Source organism: Hippopotamus amphibius, chromosome 2 (genome assembly GCF_030028045.1).
Source record: "Hippopotamus amphibius kiboko isolate mHipAmp2 chromosome 2, mHipAmp2.hap2, whole genome shotgun sequence".
In the NCBI taxonomy this organism is placed as follows: domain Eukaryota; kingdom Metazoa; phylum Chordata; class Mammalia; order Artiodactyla; family Hippopotamidae; genus Hippopotamus; species Hippopotamus amphibius.
Window position 1 is genome coordinate 146,390,286 of NC_080187.1, and position 25,040 is coordinate 146,415,325.

General features: G+C 50.5%; 1 protein-coding gene and 1 pseudogene across 1 annotated transcript; one reads left to right on the plus strand and one right to left on the minus strand.

Moving 5' to 3' along the window:
• Positions 1-841: 841 nt before the first annotated feature.
• LOC130844537 (acireductone dioxygenase-like) lies at positions 842-5,634 on the minus strand (annotated as a pseudogene).
• Positions 5,635-8,749: 3,115 nt separating this feature from the next.
• Positions 8,750-25,018, plus strand: IDH2 (isocitrate dehydrogenase (NADP(+)) 2). Its single transcript, XM_057720180.1, has 11 exons — positions 8,750-8,983; positions 17,464-17,555; positions 18,683-18,848; positions 20,322-20,482; positions 20,566-20,709; positions 21,699-21,835; positions 22,020-22,171; positions 23,617-23,729; positions 23,893-23,990; positions 24,084-24,176; positions 24,651-25,018. The coding sequence occupies exons 1-11, from the start codon at positions 8,869-8,871 to the stop codon at positions 24,736-24,738; spliced, it is 1,359 nt and encodes a 452-aa protein (XP_057576163.1). The 5' UTR covers positions 8,750-8,868; the 3' UTR covers positions 24,739-25,018.
• Positions 25,019-25,040: the final 22 nt, after the last annotated feature.

Consider the following 25,040-nt stretch of genomic DNA (forward strand, 5'->3'; position numbering starts at 1 on the left):
TCTAGTCTGTTTTCCTACACCAAGCGATTCAGCAGGACCAAATGTCCTACAGTTTAACTCAATTCTGACACTATCTACCTGGAGACAGCATTAGATTCCACAGATGAAGGGCTCAGTCCCACAACACTGATGCCTATCACAAATCTGGGACAATTGTACCTCTGACTCACCAGCTACAAACTGGGGATTTACATGACCCCTTCCTCTTGGGTCCCCTAATTTGCTAGAACAGCTCACAAAACTGAGGAAATATTGGTTTACATTTACCCATTTATTATGAAGGATATATAAAGGCCACAGATAAAGAGCCAGATAAAGAGGTACATAGAGTGAGGCCTGGAAGGGTCCTGAGCACAGGAGCTTCTGTCGCAGTGGAATTGAGATGCTCAAAAAGGATTACCTGTGAATAAGACATTTCTGTCACTCAGGAAATTCCAAGGGTTTAGAAGCTCTCTGTGAGGAACTGGTGACAAAGACCAAGTATACTTCTCTACCTCAACTTTCTTCTAAGGCAGGCACGGCATTGACTGATATCTGGTTTAAAGTCTAAAAATCATGTCCAGATAAAGCATCTAAGCAGTTATATTTCAGCAGATAACACTTTCATTCCGGTTAAAATTGAACACGTGGCTGAACCACTGATCTTGATCGAGTTAGAGCAAATGACTGTGATTTGTCCACGTTTCCACAGTTGTTTCCACGTAAAAATCAGTTTTATGGCCCCTTTCATTAACAAATATTCTGATCAAATAATCCTGCAAAGGACATAACCTAATTTCAAGCCTATAATATAAAAGCAAAGAGAAAAAGATTTTCTGCTCGGTTATCATGTTTAGGGTCTTTACAAGGAATGTGCTAGGCCCCGGGGAGCACCTCCTGTTGTCTGTTGGAAAAATTTCAGGTCCTGTCCTTGAGCATGGACATGGTCAGCCGACCTGTTGTATGCGGTCCACACTGGTTCTCCCACAAACAACCACACAGCTGTCACATAGTTCTTTTCATCCAACGTGAAGCAGTAATAAACTCCTGCAGGACGAGTTGTCGCGTTTCCTTCCTCCATGAAAATTTGAAGTCCTCTTTTCCTCCTTCATCAAGGTTGCCATCCAAGATGTAGCCAATTTTACATCTTAGGACAAATGCTCCCAGCAAAACATCTTAACCTTTTCTTTATAATTTGGAAGTTTATCTTTGCATGTGGTTATGATATCCATCCAGGAGGAGTTTCTCTTTACAAATCTCTTCTAATTCTGGATCATCCTCCTATTTCTCAGCTTCCAGTAAAGGACTCCAAGCTGGTGCAGCTGCCCCAGGAGGACTGGGTTGCTGGGCTGCAGGCCATGGGGCCACCTCAGGTCATCTTGGGACTCCTCCATGTACCAGACCTGCACCGTGGTCTGGGCCTGGGGGTGGGGACTGTGCAGTGCATCCCCAGGGGCTCACCGACTTGCATGGGCTGAGCTGGGCTGAGCCCTGGTGGCCTTTTTTGGGGGAGCATCCCAGCTTGGGCCACTGCCCAGCTCCCGTTTCCCGGGCACTGAGTCTAAGCAAGGCCTGACCCAGGGTATTCACTTACTATAACAAAATGTACAAGTGACACTTTCTCAAAGGTTAATTGCAGTGTGGAATCTGAAACAATACAAATGTGCCCTTCCTACTCTGTTACATTCAAACCCCTCCCATTCAAATCCATTCTTGAATAGATCTCTTACCCATGCATAACTTTTTAAAATCATGCGTTGTTCACTTGGAAAATACTGGCTCACTGCGTTATGCAGGTCTTCCTAAAGTTGATACATTTCATTATACAATATGAAAAAAAATCACGTTTGGTAGTACCATTAATCTCATTAGAAACATCATTAAGAATTTGGAAGCTGGCATAAAAAGGAACAAAATTGAGTTATTTGTGGTGAAGTGGATGGACCTAGAGTCTGTCATATAGAGTGAAGTAAGTCAGAAAGAGGAAAACAAAAACCATATGCTAACGCATACATATGGAATCTAGAAAAATGGTACTGATGAACCTAGTGGCAGGGCAGGAATAGAGACACAGATGTAGAGAATGGACTTGAGGACACGGTGTTGGGGGGGGCGGTACACTACCCAATGTAAAATAGATAGCCGGTGGGAAGCTGCTGCAGAGCACAGGGAGATCAGCTCAGTGCTTTGTAACGACCTACAGGGGTGGGATAGGGATGGTGGGGGGGTGGGGATATGGGGATACAGGTATACATATAGCTGATTCACTTTGTTGTACAGCAGAAACTAACACAACATTGTAAAGTAATTGTATTCCAAAAAAGATGGGAAAAAAAAAAAGAGAGAATTGGGAAGCTGGGACTTCCCTGGAAGTCCAGTGGTTAAGACTCTGAGCTCCCAATGCAGGGGGCCCAGTTTCGATTCCTGGTCAGGGAACTAGATCCCACATGCCACAACTAAGAGTCCACATGCCACAACTAAGAGTCCATATGCCACAACTAAAGATCCCACCTGCTGCAACGAAGACCTGGCACAGCCAAATAAATACATAAATAAATATTAAAAAAAAAATTGGGAAGCTCTCAAGCTCAGGGTATATACAAGGTTTCCAAAATTTTAGTTTTCCCTTGAAAGCTCCCTATTTAAAAAATCATTGGTAGCAGACACTATAAGCTATTTCCTTGAAGTGACTGGCTCATTTCATTCATTTTTGAGAAAACATCTGCCAAATATTTCAGTCTGAATGGCTTCTCCGTCAGTTGTTCCTCCCAGTTAAAATGGTGTTCTATGAAGAAAGCAGCTCTGCTTCAGCTCACAACTCAAAGCACTTGAGTTCTTTCTAAATGCTTTTCCAGGAGACGACCATCTTACCAGGGTCTGCAGCCTAAGTGCTTTGTATGTACTTCCATTTTTATTATATCCGATATTAGAAAGATGTATACCAACAGTTATGATTTAATCAAATTATTAATTTTTACTGCTTTATTAAGAAGATCGTAATAGACTTAAAAGAAAGACAGTGCATAGTGGCGATCAATAAAACCACTAATAGTATAGTTTGGTGCCTCTGTCGTGATTCAGGGTAAGGTATAAGCAATTTTCTCCACCGTTGCTTTTGCACCACTTGGGCAAATGTTAATACAGTGAGAAAGGCACATGACTTCTTAATATTATTGAGAAAATAATTTAGATCTAGTGGTTCCCCCACTCCCCAACAGGGTCTGCGGACCACACTGTGAGAACTGTTGGTTGCTCTAGGTCACGCATCTTGTCCTAACCTCCACCTAACCTTACATTCATTAAACTCTGATCTTTCGTCTTGCTGAGTCCCCAGGAGCAGCCCAGAGGCCTCCTCTCCAGCACCTGGGGGGGCAGCTGCCAGCTGCAGCCAGAGCTTCGGGGCGTGGCCAGCGCAGCACCGGCAGCTGGTACTCGAGGGGCCCTCAGCCCCCTTCCCTTACCTCACTTCCTCTTCCCCTCCCCCAGCCCCTTTAACCCTTTGTTTTCCCCAAGGATGGAAAGAATGGTAGAGGAAAAGCCTCAATTTAAAGGAAGCCGCCAGAGTGAATGGTGCCGGGACAGGGGACACTCTGCACAGCACATAAACGACTGTGACAGTTTCTTTCAAAATTAAAATAAAAAATCTATGTATCTACATCTATATATATCTTTTTTTTTTTTTTGGCACACGGGCTTAGTTGCTCCGCGGCATGTGGGATCCTCCTGGAGCTGGCATCGAACCCGTGACCTCTGCACTGGCAGGCGGACTCCCAACCACTGCGCCATCTAGGAAGCCCAATATATATATCTTTTTAAAAAATTTTATTTATTTATTTTTCTTTTTGGCTGCATTGGGTCTTTGTTGCTGTGTGCGGGATTTCTCTAGTTGTGGTGAGCAGAGGCTACTTGCTTGTGGTGCATGGGTTTCTCATTGCGGTGGCTTCTCTTGCTGCCAAGCACAGGCTCTAGGCACGTGGGCTTCAGTAGTTGTGGCTCGTGGGCTCTAGAGCACAGGCTCAGCAGTTGTGGTGCACAGGCTTAGTTGCTCCGAGGCATGTGGGATCTTCCCAGACTAGGGATCGAACCCATGTTCCCTGCATTGGCAGGCAGATTCTTTACCACTGCACCACCAGAGGAGTCCCTCTCTCTATATATCTTGATTGTTCTTTTTCTGGTTACAAAAGTAATAGACGCTTGTTATATAATGTTCAACCCCCACAGAATTGTATGCAGCAGAAATTGAGAGTCTCCCACTATATCCCTCTCCCATACCCTCTTTGGTTTCTGTGCCTTTAATTTTTCATATATATATGTCTATGTTAGGATATTTTTCTGCAACTTTCTATTTTCACTTAATATATTAGAATCATTTTTCTGTATCAGCAAATATCTACCTCATTCTTAATATAACTGACAATGGACGTTTAGGTCATTCCTAAATTTTCCCTATTACAAACAGTGGTGCAGTGACCACCTTGTACTTATGTGTCTGTACAATTTGGTAAATATTTCTATGATGTCAGTCTCTCAAAGTGGAATTGCTGGATGAAGAGGTATGTGCACTTTATAATAGGATGGATGCTACTGGACTGCCCTCCAAAGAGACTGTACTAACCAACACTCCATCCAGCCACATCCACCATATTTGGAAACAATCTGTTTATATCTCCATCTTCCGGATATCCCCACGGGACTATGGTCCTATCAGGAATAGAATGTGCCCTCTTGTCCATCCCTGGGTCACACCTGTCATGTCATAGGAGCTCAGTAAACTAGTGGGGAGTGGATGTGAATGAATGGATAATATTAACACTACTGCTGGTTTTCTCCTATGTATGCCAGACGCTGTTCTAAGCATTTTATCTGCATGAATTTCTTTAATCCTAATAACTGCTAGGAGTAGGTTATGGTTAGGTACTGTTATTATCCTCATTTGCAACTGAAGAAACTGAGGCTCAGAGAAGTTAAGTGACTTGCTCAGGCAATGAGACAATCATGGCAAAAGACTTCCATAGGGACTTCCCTGGAGGTCCAGTGGTTAAGACTCTGGGCTTCCACTGCAGGGGGCGTGGGTTCAATCCCTAGTCGGGGAACTAAGATCCCTGAATGCCACTCAGCCACAAACAGGGAGAAAGCCTTATGGTTTGGGAATCTGTTACCAACATGGTAATGTTGTCTCTGGTTCTTTTTAATGTCTTTCAATCATTTCCCCTTCCTTCAACTTTGGATCTCTAGTTTTATTAGGAATTTTGAGGATTAACTTAAGCAACCTAAGAGAAAATTTCATGAAATTAAATAGTCTCTTATTTACTTATTTATTTATTTATTTATTTGGCTGTGAATGCGGGATCTTAGTTCCCCCATCAGGGATCAAACTCGTGCCCCCTGCAGTGGAAGTACGGACTCCTAACCACTGGACAGCCAGGGAATTCCCTATATAGTGTTTTAAAATCTTGCAAATTTGTTTCTGGACCCTGCCTGTTACTGTTCATAGATTAACAAAGTTAAAATCAGAGTAGTATTTTGTGTTCTCTATGCGGGGGGGTCTGTTTTACCTTTTGTGATGATTCAAGTGTAAATGAATGCTGTGTTCCCTCCCCACCTTTATCTCTACCCCCAGTCCAGTCTTGAGAAGTTGAACTTGTACTTCGCCATCAAGGGTGAGTTGGGTCTGGCTATGGGGAGTGGAAAGAACCCGCTTTGTGGAAGGAAGGGATAGTGCAGCTGCTCATAGTCAAGGACTACTCAGGGGAATGGCTGAATTTAGGGTTCTTGCGGAGAGGGAATAGTAGAAGAGAAGTGGGAGGGGGTAGGTGAAGGCCATGAAATCTTATATGCTATTCAGATTTCATTGTATCAAGCAGTGGAGAGCTACTTCACTCTCTGAGCTATGGAGTGACTGCTCAGAACTGTGCTTCAGGGTGACTGGGCTAGAAGTGGTGGGGAGGGCAGACAGGAGAGGGAGGGAGCCCAGGCTGACTACTGGCAGGGAAATCAGTTTAGAGATGACCATAAATAGCTCTGCTATCAACACCTCCCCCACAACCCTCCTCCCTCCCATTTTCTGATTTCTAATAATGGCATCACCATTCTCCCAGCCCCAGGGATGGAAGTCTGAGTCACCCTGCCTCCTCCCGCGTCCAGCTAGCTGCAGTTCCTGCAGATGCCATCTCTGCACTGCCTCTGCACTCTTGCTCCTTCATGAGGCTCCTGCCAGGCCTGTCTCTGGTTCAGGAACCCTGGCCTCCCTTCCGCAGGCCTGATATCCCACTGTTTGACGTCCCCTCACCACTGTCTCAGGTGTCACTCCCTGCCTACAAACATAGCACAAAACTAATATCCTGGAGTGTCCACCTGGGCGAAGTGCAAGACCCTCACTCTACTCGTATCTGCCTGGTCAGCCTCCTCCCGCATCTTAAAGATCCATGAGAACACACTTGATGGATGTTCCTGCCCTGAGCTCACCAGGGTCTCCCCCATCAGAGATGATTTTCTCTTTGCCAGATGCCTAATGTGTGATCTAAACTCCTCTTGGGATACTTACCTCTTGTGCCTGGTTTGTGGTGATTTGTGGCTCCCAGAGGGTAGAGACTGAGTAATATGCATTTTGGTGAACTTGCACAAGACCTAGACTCAATAACTAATTGAGGTTTAATTTAAAATATGTAAGGGGACTTCCCTGGAGGTCCAGTGGTAAAGACTCCACACTTCCAATGCAAGAGGCATGGATTTGATTCCTGGTCAGGGAACTAAGATCCCACATACTGTGCAGCATGACCAAAAATTATAAACGAATGAATGAATGAATGAATAAATAAATAAATAAAATCTGTAAGGATGGGAGTTTCCAAATCTGCTGACACCAAACCGGAGGATATAAGCACCTTTCCTTTAAACATTACCTTTCTCTGATGTGGCTTTCAGGGCCAGTAGTTATCACCACCAAGAATTCCAAAGAAGTACAATAAATAGAGACTTTGGTTCCTCTTCTTTCTCCTTAAAAGAATGATGGACTATTACCCAGGTGTATGGGTATGAACTAGAGTTCTGCTACTTCCCAGCTTGTGACTTTGAGCAAGTGTCCTAACCTCTCTGAGCCAGTGGAGCTGACACCAGCTGCCTTACCAAATAGATACTGTATGAAGAAGACTGGCATGGCGCTGGAGCCCTGGAAGGTGGGCAGTGAGAGCACTTTAATCTGAAGATTTTGCCTTGACCGTCCTGGGCTGCTGCTGTGCTTGCAAAGGACCCATGTGCTCCCACCCTTATTCCTCTGCAGGTAGAGGCCAGATTCTGGAACATGCACAGGCTCTGGTATTGCCTCTTGCCAGGCCTCTGACACCTTAGTCCACCATATAGAGAAGCAAATGAGCCCCTGAGGGTGGAGAGCAGTTTCTTCATGACCATTTCAGAAGTGACAGTATAGGTAATTATCATACATAACAGAATCTGTTTGGGCCAAAGGAGCCTTGGGGGTCATTCTTCCAGCTTATGGGTATAGACACTGAGGTCCTGCTACCTGATAATACTAGAATGGCATGAAAGCCAAATACCAGAGGCTTCCATGGTCTCTGCTTGTGTTTTGAGCAAGAGAACTGGGGACAGAATGAAAGGGATAATGGGTCATTCCAGGACATGCTGGCTCAAGGTCAGGGCTTTGAATGAGGCCTCAGACTTCGGGGGGCCCCAAAACAGCCTCCCCTTGGGCCCAATCTACTAGATCTCTGGGCCAAAGCAGTAGCTCTGCCTGGCTGAGACAGGGAGAAGGAAGCTTTGAAGTCAGTAATTCAAGGTCACTTTCCTGGCCCAGCTCCATCTGGCAATGTTGACTCCAAGGCAATGAAGGGGAGAGCTGGGAACACAGGGCACAAAGAGGTGGCTAGCGTTGGAGTGAGTTGGTGTAGCAGGAAAAATGGGGGGCTGGGGTCAGATTTTTCTAAATAAAACCCAGCCCCAGCTGAGACTTTGGTTGTTTATGGCAGAACCAATCAGTATTGTCTTTTGTATGAAAGCAGGCAAAAACATGCCTGGTAAACGCTGAGTTTATTCAGCCAGACTGCCTGAGTAGTCTGACAAGCATCTGTGGTTGTCGTTGAGCACAGGGTGTGTCCCAAGTCTTTAACATAAGTTATTTCACCCAAGTCTCCTGGAAGCCTGTTGCTGTTATAGTTCCTATCTCAGAAAAGGGAGGAAACAGACTCTGGCTACGCTGAATGACTTCGAGGACAAGCAGCTTGACCTTCTGGTGAAAAGCAGAGGGATTTCAACTTTTGACGAGGGTCAGTCTACCTGACGCGAGGAGAGGAACGGAGGATCTGAGAGCGAATTTGAGGAGACCCGAGGTGCCCACGGTCTTAGCTCAAGAACGGGGAACGCGCACTGGTTAATGAATCTTGGGGTTTCAGCCGAGACAAGGGGAAGGATGCAGGAGTTTGTTCAGATTTGCCTTTTGGGGCTTAAGCTGATGTGTCAGCAACTGACACTCTGGTTTAAATAGGGCATCCTGGAGAGAGGATGTTTCCTCGTTAACGGCTCCCGTAATCCTCCAGCTCTCACCCCCAGCTCCCGGGTCCCGGTGGGTCTCCCCCGCCACTAGATCGGGTAGAGCTGAGCTTCCCGCGGCGCCCAGGGAAGCGCGGGCCGGGAGCTGGGCCGGGGTCCTGGCAGCTGCCGGCCGGAGGAGGAGTCCGGCCCCGCCTGGCCCCGCCTCCTCCCGGCGAGGCCCAATAGGGTGGCGAGCCCCAGCAGCCCCGCCCCGGCCCTGCCCGCGCCCGGCAGGCCTCGCCAGCCCGCCGCCCGGCAGCCGGTAGCAGGGGCGGGCGCTCGGATCTCGCCTACCCCGGTTCGTTCGCTCGCTCGCCCGCCAGTCCGACCGCCCACCCGCTCGGGATGGCTGGTTACCTGCGGGTCGTACGCTCGCTCTGCAGAGCCTCCGGTTCCGGGCCGGCCTGGGCGCCGGCTGCCTTGACAGCCCCCAACTTGCAAGAGCAGCCGCGGCGCCACTGTGAGTGCCACGAGGAGGGTCCGGGCGGGGTGCGCGCCCGGCACCGCGACGTGGCGGCCTTCCGGGGGCGGGGGGGACCAGCGAACGCCACCCGGGACGCTCGCGGGCCGGGGACGGTGGGGTAGGGCGCACGAAGAGCCGGCGGATGGGGACGTGCTTCCCTGCCCCACCTTCCAGGCCGTGCCGGTCGCAGGGGTGGGGACTTGAAGGAAGGTGGCAACTGGTGGCCCGGGCGGTGGCGGCCCTGCTGCCCCGCGCCCCCAGATTTTCCCGCAGGGGGTGCTGGGGGAACCTCGGGCTTGGAGGGTATCCTGCCCGCCCTACACCCCCTGGAGGGAGACAAAGCAGCCGAGTGGGTGCTGGAGCGCCAGGCCCGCTCCACCCGCGAGAGGGAGGGTCGCGGCGGGGTCCCTGCTCAGACAAAGGAGGGGGAGGAGGAGGCATCTACTTCCCCTTCTTTCTCACCCGGGCGCGCGGTAATCCCTCCTCGCTGTCCGGCCCTCGTCAGCTATTTTTGGAGCCTTTTACGCGACAGATGGAGGAGCGTCCCTTTTATTTTCGCTTTGTTTGGACGCCCCCATTCTCCTTGTCGACGCACTTGAAGCTCCATCCTGGGGCCTCTCCTTGGCTTGACCTGCCTCTTCTCGCCAGCCGGCTCCTGCGCTGCTCCTTGGCCCAGCCCCCCGCTCATCCGACTGGGAGAGCTGGCAGCCGTGCCAAAATGTCACTTTCCCAAATCCTTCGTCACAGCTTCTCTGGTACCCTTAGTCCCCTGCTTAGGAGAAAGACAGTAGTCTTAATAAGCAGGGCAAAATAAGTAGGACTTAGTCTGAACTTCCATTACCGAGGCAGGCTGCCCGGTCTGGCATTGGTATGGCCTCTGGCTCTCCATCGCCAGCTGTGAAAAGCAGGGAACAATGTAGGTCCCTTGGCCCCGTCGAATGCCTGTTGCCACGGAAACCCTTATCCTGACCTGGCCAGCAGCCCCTTGGAGTGAGGAGGAGGGGGTGGGGCCCAGGCAAGCTGGTCTTACTGCTAGAATAGGTAATCTTTAACCTAGCGTGGGAGCAGCTGACCAGAGTCCCAGCAGTCCCGCTCCCCTTTCAAGGAGAAAGGGGCATTTCTGTTTTTCTACTCATGGGATTTGTCTCTAACGAGTTGGCCCTGCAGCTCGAGGTTCTAAGTGTCCCCAGGCCCCCCAGAAGTTTTCCATATGGCTCCACTTTCAGCAAAATATGGTGGAAATTAGCTACATTCTCCAATTCTCCCTTTTTTTTCCCACACTGATGGTAAAAACAGAAACCAAAAAACCCTACACAAACAAGAAAACAAAGCCCCTTTGGAGGCCTGAATTTTGGTAACATAAAAAGAGCAGTCAGTTGCAGGTCCTTCCAGAAGCCCCCAAGTAGGGTTGGTTATTAATGAGGAGAACGCCTGGTGTTTGAGTTGGACATGCGACTGTACAATTGTGACCTCTGCTAGCATGTTACTTGGCAACACTGCTAGAGACAGAATACTTGGCATTCCCCTTGATGACAAGGAAAGAATAAGCTTTGGCTAAAATACTCTTGTGTTTTTGCTGCCGGGTAATTCCCACACGTGTCTCTTTCTAGTTTTGCAACTCATAGGCCTCCAGCGACTGCTGGTGGTGGTTCTGATAAGTTAGTCTGGGGAAGTGAGGGTGGGCCCTTCCTAACTGCTCAGTGGGAGAGTTATCTGTCCTTCCTTTGCTCAGCTCCTAGTCTGGGAACTTCTTAATTTCCTTACCCTGTCCCTTAACTTTTCAGATCTTGGTGACTTGCCTGCACTCTTGATTCCAGGGGGAATTATTTAATAATTGTTCACAGTTTTGCAGACCCACCAGTAGAATTCTTACGTGTTCTCCACTGAGCCTCATGTCAGCCACATCAGATATGAGCACAGCTGCCCCATCAGACCTGTTTTGGGTGGTTGTGTTTAGGCCCAGTAGGTTTTGAGGAAAAGCCTCTGGAAAGGCCTGGGACCTGCCCCCATATCCTTTATGTGAGGCTGAGGCCTCTTTCACTGATTCCAGGATGGGGTGCTGGAAACTGCTCTGATTACTAGAAGCCAGCCTCTGTGGCCTGCCCTGGAGTTTACACTTCTTTCAATGCATGTTTAAAAACCCAGATTGCAAATATTAACACATGATAAATTGTGAGCTACTCCAGGACAGTGAGCCCATTGCTTGGCAGAGATGCCCTCCAGGTACATTTGTGATGGTCTGGTGTAATTTCGTGGTGAGGACTCACTGGCCTCTGTGTGGCAATGCATCCCAGGGTGGGGAAGGGGAGGGAGTACTTTTCTTCCAAAAACGAGGTTATGGCAGGACAGCCGTTACCACAGACCGTAACTTGACGTTTATTCATGAACTTCAACAAATATTGTGCTTCTACTGTGTGCCAGGCACTGTGCCAAGGACACTTTAGGGACAGAGCTGGGAATAAGAGACAAAGATTTCTGCCCTTATGAAGCTTAAATTCTAATGTGGGGACAGATAGTAGACAAGAGCTAAGGAGAACAAATAAGCAAGGAAGGTGTGGGTGAAAGTTTGGGTAGGGCTGCCAGAAAAGACCCCACTGAATGAAGTATAGTAAGTCCCCTACATTTGAAGGAGTTCCATTCCAAGAGCGCGTTCATAAGTCCCATTTGTTTGTAAGTCCAACAAAGTTGGCCTAGGAACCCAGCTAACACAATCGGCTATGTATACTGTATGTATATACTGTATACTGTACTGTCATAGGTTTTTAATACGTTTCACACAAATAATACATAAAAAGCAAACACACACAAACAAACACAAAATAAAAACCTTTTTAATCTTACAGTACAGTAGCTTGGAAAGTACAGTAGTGCAGTACAACAGCTGGCATCAGGGACTGGCATCGAGTGAACAGGCAAGAAGAGTTACTGACTGGAGGAGGGAGAGGAGGTGGGAGGTGGTAGTGCTGAAGGATCGTCAGCAATAGGAGACAGAGGGCAGGCTGCAGTGTCACTCACGCCTGACATCGATGGCACAGGTTCTGGTTCCTTGCTGGAGCCAGATGCAAGTTAGCATCTTTGAAAGTTTGCAACTCGAAGGTTCGAAGGTTCGGATGTAGGGGACTTACTGCACTGAGGGAGTGAAGGAAACAGGCCATTTAGTGTTCAGGGGAAGAGGGAACTGCAGGTGCCAAGGTCACGATGCAAGAGGCTACCTTTGCTTGTTTGAGAAGCAGAAAGTAAGGCTGGCTCAGACTGCACGAAGGCGAGTGATGGGATGTGGGATCAGGCAGTGGAGGTCATGGGGGGGGCTTGTAGGCCATTTTTGAAGATTTTGGCTTTTTCTGAGTGACAGAGGCGGCTTTGCAGGGTTTTGAGAGGAGTGTTGTGACCTGATTTACATTTTAACAGGAGCATTCTGCCTTCACGGACCTGGTAGGAAGCCATAGTCAGAATCTGGCAAGGAACTTGGTGGCGGTACTGGGGTGGTTGCATTCTGGATGCATTTTGAAGGAAGAGCCAGTAGAATTTTTTTGATGGTGTGGATGTGGGTGTGAGAGAAATGTAGGAGTGAAGGATGACACCAAAGCAAATTCTAGAGCCTCTTCCAGAATTGCTGCCCTGTCTTCCTGAGCTGTTAGGAATTGGGGGCTTCCCCCCACATTCTGCTGGGCCATGCTACTGTCAGCATGGGATGGGTAGGAATGTGATGAAAACAGTTCAGTAGACAGGGGGATGGAGGGACCTCTAGCCTGGAGGCCAGATCTACTTACTTGAGCAACAAGTAGATCCTGAAACCAGAGATGATTCTTTTTCTTTTTTTTTTTTTTCTAGTCTTTATATATTTGGTTGTGCCAGGTCTTAGTTGCAGCAGGTGGGCTCCTTAATTGTGGCATGCATGTAGGCTCTAGTTCCCTGGCCAGGGATCAAACCTGGGCTCCCTGAATTGGGAGTGCGGAGTCTTATCCACTGTACCACCAGGGAAGTCCCCGGGGACAGGTTTTGAAATCCTTACTTGGTGTTCGGTGCTAGGAGTTGGCCTAATGGGCCTCTTGTGACGGATGTAATTCCATCCCACACCCTGGCCAAGAGGACTGTGTTTGTGCAGCGTGTCATCTGAAGATTTCATGGTGGCTGTCCCTTGGAGGCCTTCAGGGAGGCCCAGTCGCTGTTCTTTGGATTTCAGGTTACCTGTCACCACTTGTCTCCCAGAGAGGGGCAGACGGTGGGGGTGTCTCCACCATAGTGGCTAAACAACAGACAAGGTCTCAAACTCCGATGCCTTGGGGCACTCTGGAGGGCACATGGCAGGCCTGGAATGGAGGGAGAGGCTGTCCTCATACCAGCCCATCCTTCATCCTTGCCATGAGCGAGCCCGGGCTCAGTGGGGCAAAGCGACTCACTCTTCAAGAGAGACTGTATTTTGATGTAAAATCTTGTGTTTGTTTTTCTTCCTTTTTTTGGGGTGGGGGCACTGGTTTAAATTAAACATTAAATAATTTTTAAATTTCTTATTTTTTATTGTGGTAAAAATGTATAACAAAAATTTCCATCTTAACCATTTTTATGTGTGTAGTTCAGCGGTGTAAAATACATTCACATTGTTGTTCAACAACCTCCACAGCTTTTTCATCTTGCAAAACTGAAACTCAGTACCCATTAAACAGCTCCCCTTCCTGCCCTCCCCCCAGCCCCTGGTAACCACCATTCTACTTTCTGTTTCTATAATTTTGACCACTCTAGGTACCTCATATAAGTAGAATCAGACAGTATTTGTGTTTATTTTGTGTGTGTGACTGGCTTGTTTCGCTTAGCAGAATGTCCTCAAGGTTCTTCCATGTTGTAGTGTGTGTCAGCATTCCTTCCTTTTGAAGGCTGAATGAGATTCCATTGTCTGTATATAACACATTAAAAAAATATTCAAGTTAAAATTTATTGACCTTCTGAGTAAGGTATAGGAATTGTGAAAAGCTTAGGTGATATAGTTATTAGATCCTTATGTATTTAATACTGTTTCTAATTTATTATGAGTTACTTCCCAAAGACGTTAAACACAGTTGGATTGAAAAAGTATTTGGGTAATATATAAAGTGTCCAAAGGAGCAAGCAATCTAAGATTTTATCATATGCTCATAGAGAATTGTTTTAGGTGTTACAGGACCTTATGAGGTCCACAGTTTGACTTAATGGGTTAAATAAGTCTGTGTTGCTGTTTAACTGCATTGTAATTAACAAAAGTAATAATGCATGTAATTAAAAATAAAATAATAGAGAAACTTTTTTAATTAAAAGATCTCAAAAAAATGAAGTTTTGGGAAAGGTGGAGATGTTGTTTATATAAGAATACCACATTATAAGTCTACTGGTGATGCAAAGGGAATTTGCCTTTGTGGAGTTTGAAACAAAAGAACAAGTGGCAAAAGTTATTGAGGTAGGTCCAGATCCATCACTAAAACATGGAAGCACTTCCTTTTTTAGTTTCAAAGCAAGTACATCCATGTTTAAGTTGTGCGGAGCCCAGTTTTGGAAAAAACTTGGAATCATGAGTTTAATTTTTTTGGAGGGCAGTTTTTCTTAAACTTCCTTAATTAGTTTCCAAAGAGTCCTATTCTCCTCTTAAAGGTTCATGTCACATTATTTTTATCCATTCATCTGTTGATGGACACTTGGGTTACTTCCACTTCTTGGCTGTTGTGAATAATTCTGTTGTGAACATGGGTATCAAAATATCTCTTTGAGACCTTGCTTTTAATAATTTTTTAATTTTTTTTGAGGAACCATCATACTGTTTTCCATAGTGGCTGTACCATTTTACATCCTCACCAACAATGCACAAGGGTTCCAATTTCTTTACATCCTTGCCAACCCTTGCTACTTTATGTTTTGCTTTTTTGTTTTGTTGTTTGTTTTGTTTTGTTTTGTTTTTAATAGCAGCTATCCTAATGGGTGTGAGGTGGTATCTCATTGTGGTTTTGATTTGCATTTCTGGGCCAAAGTGAGCCTACGCTGCTGTGGCTCACACCACCGTCCCCAACCTCTAGCTCCTCTGGGAAGTTGCTTTGAAGGGAGGCTGCATGCCTGACCTTGATAACAGCCCTGCTTGCTCTCTCCATTACATGTAGGTTTTCCCTTCTATACTTGCTCTTTGAGGACAGGCACTGTTGTGTTTAGGTGTTTCAGGAAAGGGTGCTTATCCTTAGCACCCGGTTGTAAATAAGTGGGCCTTGTGATCTCTGAGGGTTTGACACCTGCATGCACAGCTGAGAGGGCTGTCTGCTGTGATCTTGACATTGGGCTCTCCCATCGAGGAGGTGTGGTGTCCACAGACACAGCTGCTGTGCCTGAAGCCCAAGGTTTGAGCAGAGCCCAGGTTGAGGCTGAACCCTTTAGGACTGGCCCCAAATGGATCTGTCCTTAGGGATCCTAATTACGGCAGGTTCAGTACATTAAAAAATTTTTTTGGATCGGTTCTCATCACAGAAGATGCTCCTAAAAATTGAGCTATCTCTGCAACAGCCCAACAGACTTTCTGCAGGTCCTAAAGCCTTTTCCACTCAAGCTTTAGACCAGAAATGCTGAAGGAATTTAGTAGCTTGGGTCCAAAGTCCCCACTGCATCTTGGGAGGAGCTGGAGTAGTGCCAGCTGTGTCCACCTTGCTCTCCGGGGAATGAAATATTTTGAGACTGTGTTTGTTTTCTGCTTCTCTGCATTTGGCCCGCAAGGGTGTCCAGAGGCTGCACTTGAGCCAGGGCCCTGGAATCTATCCTGACTGGTACACAAGCTATGCTCCCTGGGTCTCATTTTTCTTCCTTTTTAGATTTAAAAAAAAAAAAAAAAAAAAATCTGTTTGCACATCTTTGGAAATTGAGTCATTCTGCTTCATGTAATTCACCTTTTTCTTAGTGGATCAGAGAGACCATCACGCGTCGTGGCCGTGATGTGTTTCGTAGGACAGTGATGTGTTTGGGGTCTTTTGGGCTTTGGTCTCTTTTGTTTTCAATGAGCCTAGGTAGCCAGCCTTCTTCATTTTCTAGGCCTGCTTTTCACAGGCCTCTGTCCCTTGCTATCAGCCTAGCAGATGTCACTTGGTGTTTCCATCCTGTCCCCTCTTCTGATTTGCTGTGTCTAATCTTTGGTGAGGTGAAAGATCCATAGCTACATCTGTAAGGCTTGTGTGTAACAAAAGAGTAAACGGGCCCTAAGGAAGGGCTGAGGAGGGCACCTCTGGGGGCAAGGCCCTGCTTTCAGCAGTTCTGTTTCCATCTGGGGTTTAGCAGTAGGCGAGACTTCCTGATAACTGAGGCTGGGTCGTCGGTTTTACATAGATCTTGCTGCTGTGCTCTGCAGTCGCTGCTGCTTCCCAGGCTGCGGGCAGAGGCACATGCTGGGGCTTGGGGGCCCCTGCTGCAGGTTAAGGGTCAACAAGCCTCCCCCATGGCAGCCTACACTGATAAATTGGATAGGCATTTTCTTTTTTTTTTTGGCTGTGCCCCACAGCTTATGGGACCTTAGCTCCCCGAGGGGTATGGAACCCTCACCCCCTTCACTGGAAGCATGGAATCTTAAGCACTGGACCACCAGAGAAGTCCCATGGGCCATTTTCTTGAGTTTTCTTTGGAATTCACTTCCCAGACTGTTGGTTTTTCTCATGAGTCAGACTTGCCTTGAAGAGCCTCCACTGGCTCCTGTTTCCTCCCCCACCACCTCCTTGGGCCTGGATCAGTCACTTGTCCAGTCCTTTGAGGCATCTCTGGCAGGACTGGCGGACCTGCGCCTGCGTAGATCAGGGCTTCTACATCCCATTCCCAGCTGCCCATCAGGGAAGGTTTGGATCTTCCGGGATCTGCTCTTTTCAGCTGTGTGAGCTTTGGCAGTGAGCTGACCACTTCTCTTAGCCTCAGTTTCCTGACATTTAAAATGAAAATAATGATATTCCCCTGGGAGGATTAAATGTGAAGGGAGTGGTACACCCTCAGGCCCACGGGAGGTGATCTACACAGTTTCCCTCCTCACTTCATGTTAGTCAGGCTGTTGGGCTGTGAGCCACAGAGTTGGTGAGAGGGAGTTGTTGGAAGGACACGGGGTAGCTCACAGAATTGCCGGGATTGGACAAGAGGGCTTTCCGGGCTATCCTGGGGAACTGGGTGGCAGCAGCCCGCGGGCAACCACTGCCCCACTCGCTGCTTGACAGGGCGGCCCCGCTGGCTCTCGTTCTCTGTGTCCATCTCCTCTGCCGTCCGATTCCACGGGAGAGGATCTGACTGGCCAAGCTGGCATCTGGCTAGTCCCAGCTGGCCATACGCAGTGGGGGACCAGCGGTCCTGGAGCCACTCCTGCAGAAGGGGGAGTGAAGGCTGGGCGGCTGGGCCCTCGCTGACACGCCTCCCTCCACGGTGAAGGCTGGGTCTGGCCAGGGACGAGAGGGGCTCTCCCACCACCCTCCCCAGGGGTGTGATGTGCTGTGTGTGTCTGGTCCTAGATGCCGACAAGAGGATCAAGGTGGCGAAGCCAGTGGTGGAAATGGACGGCGATGAGATGACCCGTATTATCTGGCAGTTCATCAAGGAGAAGGTAGTTCCCTCCCGAAGTGGGCAGCCTTCCACCTGGCCGGCCGGGCTCAGCGTTCAGTCCCAGCACAGGTCTCCTGGGCCCCGCGTCAGGTCCCCAGAGTTCACCTGTCACCCTGGTGGGCAGGAGCAGTCCTGTTTCTCTCCTTCCGTCCACCCTTCTGTCATGTCCAGACCACTCATGGTTCTTATGATGTCAGGCAGGGGGCTGTCCTCAGCTGCCTGTGTCTTGTGCCATTGCCAAAGCCTGCGTGTTTTTAAAAATGTGTATGGGTTCAAGCCCGACCCTGTATCATGCTGTTTTGGGTTTTTTTTTCCTCCTGGCTGAATTAAGCTTTCGTTTTACTCTTCAGATTAACACATATATACAGATATAGGAAATATAAGAAACTTTGACACTCTGGAGGAATCCCGTGTTGCAGATTGCATATTTATCTCCTTTGGGGAGCTAGCACGAGTTGGCTATCCTTCAGGAGTTTCTTTTTTTAATTTATTTTTTATTGAAGTATAGTTGAATATATCCTCTTAATCCCCTACATTCCTGTGTGCTTCCTTGAGGGAGTGAAAGGAGGACAGGGCCAGCGTGCAGGGGGACCACATCACTCACCTTTCCTTAGCAGCTCAGGGATGTCATTGCGAGTCGTGGTGTGGTGTCTGTTGGAGGACAGTGACATGTTTGGGCTACCATGGCAGATGGTTCCCAGGGTGGCTGCTTGGCTTCTCCAAAGTCTCTGTGGACTGGGTCTGCCTGGGAGAGCACACTGTCCATGTGAAGACCCCCTCATCGTGCGTCTGTCCCCAAGAAGAAGGTTGAGAATCCCCACTTCTAAATGGGGAAGAAGAGGGAACCCACTGTATAGAGAACCCTAGATGCACACGGAGTTGAGGTTCGGCTGAGGTGATGGGCCACTGCAGGGGGTGTGTGGTCCATACTAGGGGATGCGCTGTCCAAGGGCCTGCAGCCTGGTCTGCTGGCCTCTCTCCAGAGCCCCGGACTCTTGCCAGCTTTGGCCAGCCCTCCCCGGCCTTTCCTCTTCCCTGCCCTGACGGGGTATCCCCTGCCACGGCCCCCACGTGCCCCTGAGTCACAGTCATCTGGGCTGATGCCTGGCCCCGGCCGTCTGCCTCTAGCTCATCCTGCCTCACGTGGACATCCAGCTCAAGTATTTCGACCTGGGGCTCCCAAACCGTGACCAGACCAACGATCAGGTCACCATCGATTCCGCCCTGGCCACCCAGAAGTACAGTGTTGCTGTCAAGTGCGCCACCATCACCCCCGACGAGGCCCGTGTGGAAGGTGCGAGGTGGACAGGGGCGGGTGGCTGGGACAGTGGGGGCTGGGATGTGACCCCGGTCTCCCTGCAAATGCCCAGCAGACAGCGGCGCCTCGGAGGTTCCTGTGGAGGAAGCTGGGGAGCGGTGGTTGAGGGCTGGCCTAGGTTCCACAGTTAGGGGGTGGCAACGCTGGGACCAGAGTCCGTGTCCCCTGCTCCGTGATGCTTTTGCTGGTGATGCTTTTGCCGTGCTGTGTGGCTCTGGCCAGTGTGGGTGTCACCGGTCACAGTGAGGAGGAGAAGGAGGACGCTTATGTTGACACTGTCACAGGGAGGACAGCCTCTTTGGGCAGCCTGCCCCTCTGGCCTCTTGGACTGCTCTGCAGGCAGGTTTACAGAGAGACGCTGAGACGACCTCTGTCCAGGCTAGTGCTGGGTGTCAGGCCTGTGTCCTTCAGAGCCTCAGAACGTCCCTAGTGTCCTGCCACTGTCTTGGCACTGCAGGTCTGCCCTCTGCCACTGTGGCTGTGGGGGGGGCGGGGTCTCAGAGAGGTGCCCCCACCAGGCTTGAACTGGCTGCTGGTCCTTGGTTCTGGGGCCTGAGTCTTAAGGGTTCCATGAGATGGCACCAGTGTGTAGATAAAGGGTCCAGGTTTGGAAGATTCAAGAAAGGGTGGTTTAAGAACTTGCAGAGTTCTGTCTCCCTACTTCCTGCAGTATGAGGGGGCTGAAGGAAGCCATCAAGACACGTCTCCAAACTCTCCAGGCTTCCTCCTGGTATGTAGGTTGTTCCCAGCCTTAGGGTATGAAGTCATTTTAGTGCTAAGCTCTTTCAGCTGGTTTTCTTTTATTTCTCCTGAACCCTGGGATTTATACATCCCCACTTTATGGACAAGGAAGTAGAGGGTCACAGTCTTAGTAATTTAGGCTGAACCTGGTGGTTAGTGGCAGTACTGGGGCTAGAACCAGAGCGTCTAGAGTGAGGCTGTGCACTGCCAGGTTCATCAGACTGAGTACGTCCAAGTGTGATGTGGGAATGATAATAACTGACAGAGGGGACTTCCCTGGTAGTCCAGTGGCTAACACTCCATGCTGTCTCTCTCTCAATAATAAATATATATATATTATCGTGTGTGCATATATATATAATAATCACTGACAGAGCCCTTCCCATGTGCCAGCCACTGTTCTAGGTACTTTACACATGCATGCATTTAATCCTCACAACCACCCAAAAGGCCAGGTGTTTTATCAACAATTTCATGTTATGGCTTAAGTTCAGCCACTTGCCAGAGGCTCACAGTCAGAGGTGGTGGCACAGCTGGACCTTGAAGCCAGGACATCTGAGTCGGGAGCTCACATTCACACCCTAGAGTCTGCTGCTTCCCCCAAGATGATTTTTTAGGACTCCCATCTGGCTGCATTCTTGCTTGGGGTTCAAATTCTGGTTGGACGGTGAGGGCTGCCGTGGGGCCACTTCACCTTTGTCCTCATAGAGTTCAAGCTGAAGAAGATGTGGAAGAGTCCCAATGGCACCATCCGGAACATCCTCGGAGGGACTGTCTTCCGGGAGCCCATCATCTGCAAAAACATCCCACGCCTGGTCCCTGGCTGGACCAAGCCCATCACCATTGGCAGGCACGCCCACGGCGACCAGGTCGGCCACAGTGGGAGTGGGGCTCTAAGGGCTGGGACCCCCGTCTGGAGCCCTTGGCCTGAGCCGTCCTCTCGTCTCTGTAGTACAAGGCCACGGACTTTGTGGTTGACCGGGCCGGCATGTTCAAGGTGGTCTTCACCCCGAAGGACGGCAGCAGCACGAAGGAGTGGGAGGTGTACAACTTCCCTGCCGGCGGCGTGGGCATGGGCATGTACAACACGGATGAGGTGAGCAGCGGCTCCTGGGCTCCCTCCCCCACGCCCGCGCCTCTGTCTCCGGCCACGCTGGGTCGGTGGTTCTGACTGTTCCCGCATCAGTGGCCTGAAGGTCTGAGGCCTGAGAGCAAATGCATCCTGGGTGTGTTCCGAGGGTCCTGCGGTGGGCCTGGTGTGTGGTGGGGGGCTGTCCCGCTCCTGCTGGGCCAGATGCTCCTGCTCCCCCACGTTCCTGCGCTCATTCTTGGGCGCGCCTTTGGGGGCATGTTGGTTGTCAGGATTCTGGGCTTACAGCAAACTGGGTAAGCATGTCTTCCCCTCCCTGCCCCCATCTCTCGGCTTTCCTTCCCTCGGTGGCTGGCCTCATTCTCAGGCCATGCGGAAATGGCCACCGGTAGCCCCAGGAGTATCCCTGCCAGCCTGGCTATCCTATCAGAAAAGAGCCCCCCCCCCCCTTTATTTTTTGGCCCACATTGTGGCATGTGGGATCTTAGTTCCCCAACCAGGGATCAAACCCACGCCGCCTGCATTGGGAGCGTGGAGTCTCTACCACTGGACCACCAGGGAAGTCCCAGAAAAGAGCCTTTTTGCTCATGGTTCCAGCAAAAGTACAGGCCCGGGTCACATGGCCATCTCCAAGCCAATCATGGATGCCCGGGGGGTGGGGGTGGGGAGGGGGGAAGGGCTCTGATTGGATAAGCCTGGGACACACTGTCAACTCTAGAGACAGGCAGATGGGTTGAGGGCATTAGCCCCACCCCAGCCAAATGGTCTAAGAACTGGGGAGGGTGGCAGCTTTCCAAAGCAAAGCTGGGGCGGGCGCTGCTTCCTCCCAGAAATTGGGAGGGGGATGCTGGGTCCGCAGAAACAACGGATGCTCACTCCATGGAGGCTGGGTTAAGCCCGATTGCCTGTGAGGGTCGTGTGGAGGGAAGGGGTGCTGTTCCCAGGGCCTGGGCCTGCCCTGGGGGACCACGCCAGGGACCTCTCTCTCCCTGCAGTCCATCTCCGGTTTTGCGCACAGCTGCTTCCAGTATGCCATCCAGAAGAAGTGGCCGCTCTACATGAGCACCAAGAACACCATTCTGAAAGCATACGACGGGCGCTTCAAGGACATCTTCCAGGAGATCTTTGAGAAGTAACGGCCTCTCGCTTTACTACTTCCCAGGGACGCCACAGCTCTTCTTCCCTGTCCCCTCAACCCTTACCCACCCAGGGAGATGGCTGTCCCAGTGCGTCTGTCTCTGCTCTGAGGCTGAGGGAGGGATCCCCCACCTGTCAGCCTCCCACCCGCTCCCCACAATGGGCCCTTTTGCTCCCAGGCACTACAAGACTGAGTTTGACAAGAATAAGATCTGGTATGAGCACCGGCTCATTGATGACATGGTGGCTCAGGTCCTCAAGTCTTCGGGCGGCTTTGTGTGGGCCTGCAAGAACTACGACGGAGATGTGCAGTCGGACATCCTGGCCCAGGGTACGCTGGCAGCACCCGCTCCCTGTGGGGATGGACCGTTGGTTTTCCCTAGCTGGGGGGATTTTCAGATCCTTCGGGGAGAAAACTTTAGTGGAGCAGCAGGACTGGGCTTGCCTGCTCATTGCAGGGTCCCCTGTGGACAGCAGGGACCAGGGGCTCCCTGGTGTCTGAGTGCGGAAGGCTCATAAGTTAGGTTTGGACTGGGGTATTACTAAGGCTGCCATTCCAGAGGAAGGAGGACACAGGAATTCAGGTCCTAAAGGGCTGGATGTGTCAGCCCTGACGTTGTTCCTATCCATGAGAGGGCCAGGTGACTCTGCTTGGACTAGGTGTGGAAGGGGAGTAAGCACAACCGGATGCTCTTTAAATTACGGAGAATTTGTTTTGCACAGTAAACCTTTTGGATATAGTAAAATATTGGAGATGATGGCAAACCCCCAGGCCCCAGAACATCCTGAAAGACAAGCTGGGTTGCAGTAGAAAGCCTGGGTGAAGCCGTTAGGGAAGAACAGAAAGAAATAGCCCAATTGTATTGGGCATGAGAGCAGGAAAGGTAATGAGACGAGGCAACACGTACGCATAGCGAGTGGAAGAGAAACCAGGCTCTGTGAGAGGGGCTGAGGTCTAGCTCCTGATAAGGAGAAAAGTGAAGCCCACGCCAGGTTGTGATGAAAAGGCAGAGGGTCTCAGTGCTTTATAAAAACCTTTGACTTTATTTTGAAAAGTTTGGTGTGATCCTCTCACTAGAACAATTCCCATCTAGGATGGAAGGATGAAAAGCCCTAGCAGACAAGACAAAGGCATGAAAGGTACCCTTAAGTGTATAAGGATTGGTGAGCGTGGAGGTCGCAGGTAAAAATGCAGAAGGGATCCCCCTTCCTCTGCCCCAACAGCAAAAATTCTTAGACAAATAATTTTCCTCTAGAAGTTGCCCACTTTTTCTTTCTTGGGCATTTACAATTCGTACTTTGGTGCTGTGGGGTGCTTTTGAAGCCCAGGAGACCTTGACCACAGAAAAGGCATCTGGATTTGGGAAAACTTGGAAATGAATCACAAAACTTTAAAGTGGTCTAAAAGAGCAGATAAAGTGTTTGCTGTGAAACAGCTGGCTGCAGGCTTTATTGCTTCTGCTTGCATAAGCTTCCTGATCACCAGCCAGGGTGGATGGGCAGAACTTGGGGGGGGGGTCTTGCGCCCTGGGGGGCCATAGACTCTGGGGCACCTGGAGGTAGGGGATGCAGAAGTGTGCTGAGAGCCTGAGTGCCCCCCTGCCTTGAGCTGGGCCCTGGAGACTCAGGACAAGGGCAGACGAGCCTGGAATAGTCCCTGTCCTCCCTGGTATAGGTGGGGGTGGGTGGAGACATAAGCTGGAAAGGTGGGCTCCACCCCAGTGGCCTGAGGAGAGGTGCCAGTGCTGAAAGAGGGGGGGTCTTCCTACGCTCCAGGCTTTGGCTCCCTTGGCCTGATGACGTCCGTGCTGGTCTGCCCGGATGGGAAGACCATCGAGGCTGAGGCTGCTCATGGGACGGTCACCCGCCACTATCGGGAGCACCAGAAGGTGAGTGCAGAGACCATGTCCGCGTGTCCATCTGCCTCTGGGGTCCGAGCCCACGGGCACGGGCCTGGTCCCGTCACTCTGCGGTGGGCAGCTGTGTCCAGGTGGCCCAGCCCTCTTGTTGGCTGGTTGGAGCCTCTTCAGCCCCCGTGACCCCTCCCCCCAGGGCCGGCCCACCAGTACCAACCCCATCGCCAGCATCTTTGCCTGGACACGTGGCCTAGAGCACCGGGGGAAGTTGGACGGGAACCAGGACCTGATCAGGTGAGTGCAGAGCGAGGGTCTGAGCTGGTACTGGGCAGGTTCTGGGCCCTGGCTCTGCACAGCGGGGGTCTCACTCTGCCTCGCCCCCTGCAGGTTCTCCCAGACCCTGGAGAAGGTGTGCGTCCAGACAGTGGAGAGCGGAGCCATGACCAAGGACCTGGCGGGCTGCATCCACGGCCTGAGCAAGTGGGTCTCCTGGGGCAGAGGGCAGGGCTGACCTTCCGGACCTCGGGGTCGGGTGGAAAGAAGCCCAGGGCCCCTCTTAGAGGCCTCCTTCTGAGTCAGCTTAGGTGCCGGGGGCAGGGCAGGTCCATGGCCCTGAGAGATGCTCGGGCCAGCCTCCCCACACCAGGCCCAGCAAGCGTGTCCCCATCCCTAGGCTAGCTGCTCAGGACCTTTCCACCCCTGCTGCATCCGTCTCCCAGCGTCTCTCAGGAGAGCTTGTACCCAGTTGCTCATTCACCTGGAATAGCAAAGGCAGGCTTCACCAGGTTCCTGCTGAGGTTGCTGTGGCCTCTTGACAGCTGGCTCTAGGTGGCCTCTGATGGGTAGACTCCCCACCACCGCATGAGAGGGCTGCTGTCCAGATGCCCGAGCTCAGGCTCTGCCCCAGGAGGGCCCAGCTGCAGCGGCCCTCACGTGCAGGTGCTCTCTCGGCAGCGTGAAGCTGAATGAGCACTTCCTGAACACCTCGGACTTCCTGGACACCATCAAGAGCAACCTGGACAAAGCTCTGGGCCAGCAGTAGCGGGGCGGGCGCGCCGCCGGCTGCCGTGGCGGCCGGGCCGGAGCCGCGGGTCCCCCCGACACGCCCCGCAGCGGAGGGTGAGCCCCTCTTCGGAGGCCTTTCTAGGGGACATTTTTTTTATAAGCGAGATGTTTTTAAAAGTATCTGTGTTTCCCCTCATGGTGACGTGAGGCAGGAACGGTGTGTTTTACCTCAGCCAGTGGTATGTTTTGCATACTGTAATTTATATTGCCCTCGGAACACATGGTGCCGTATTTAGCTACTAAAAAGCTCTTCACAACACGGTCTGCTGTGTTTGTCCC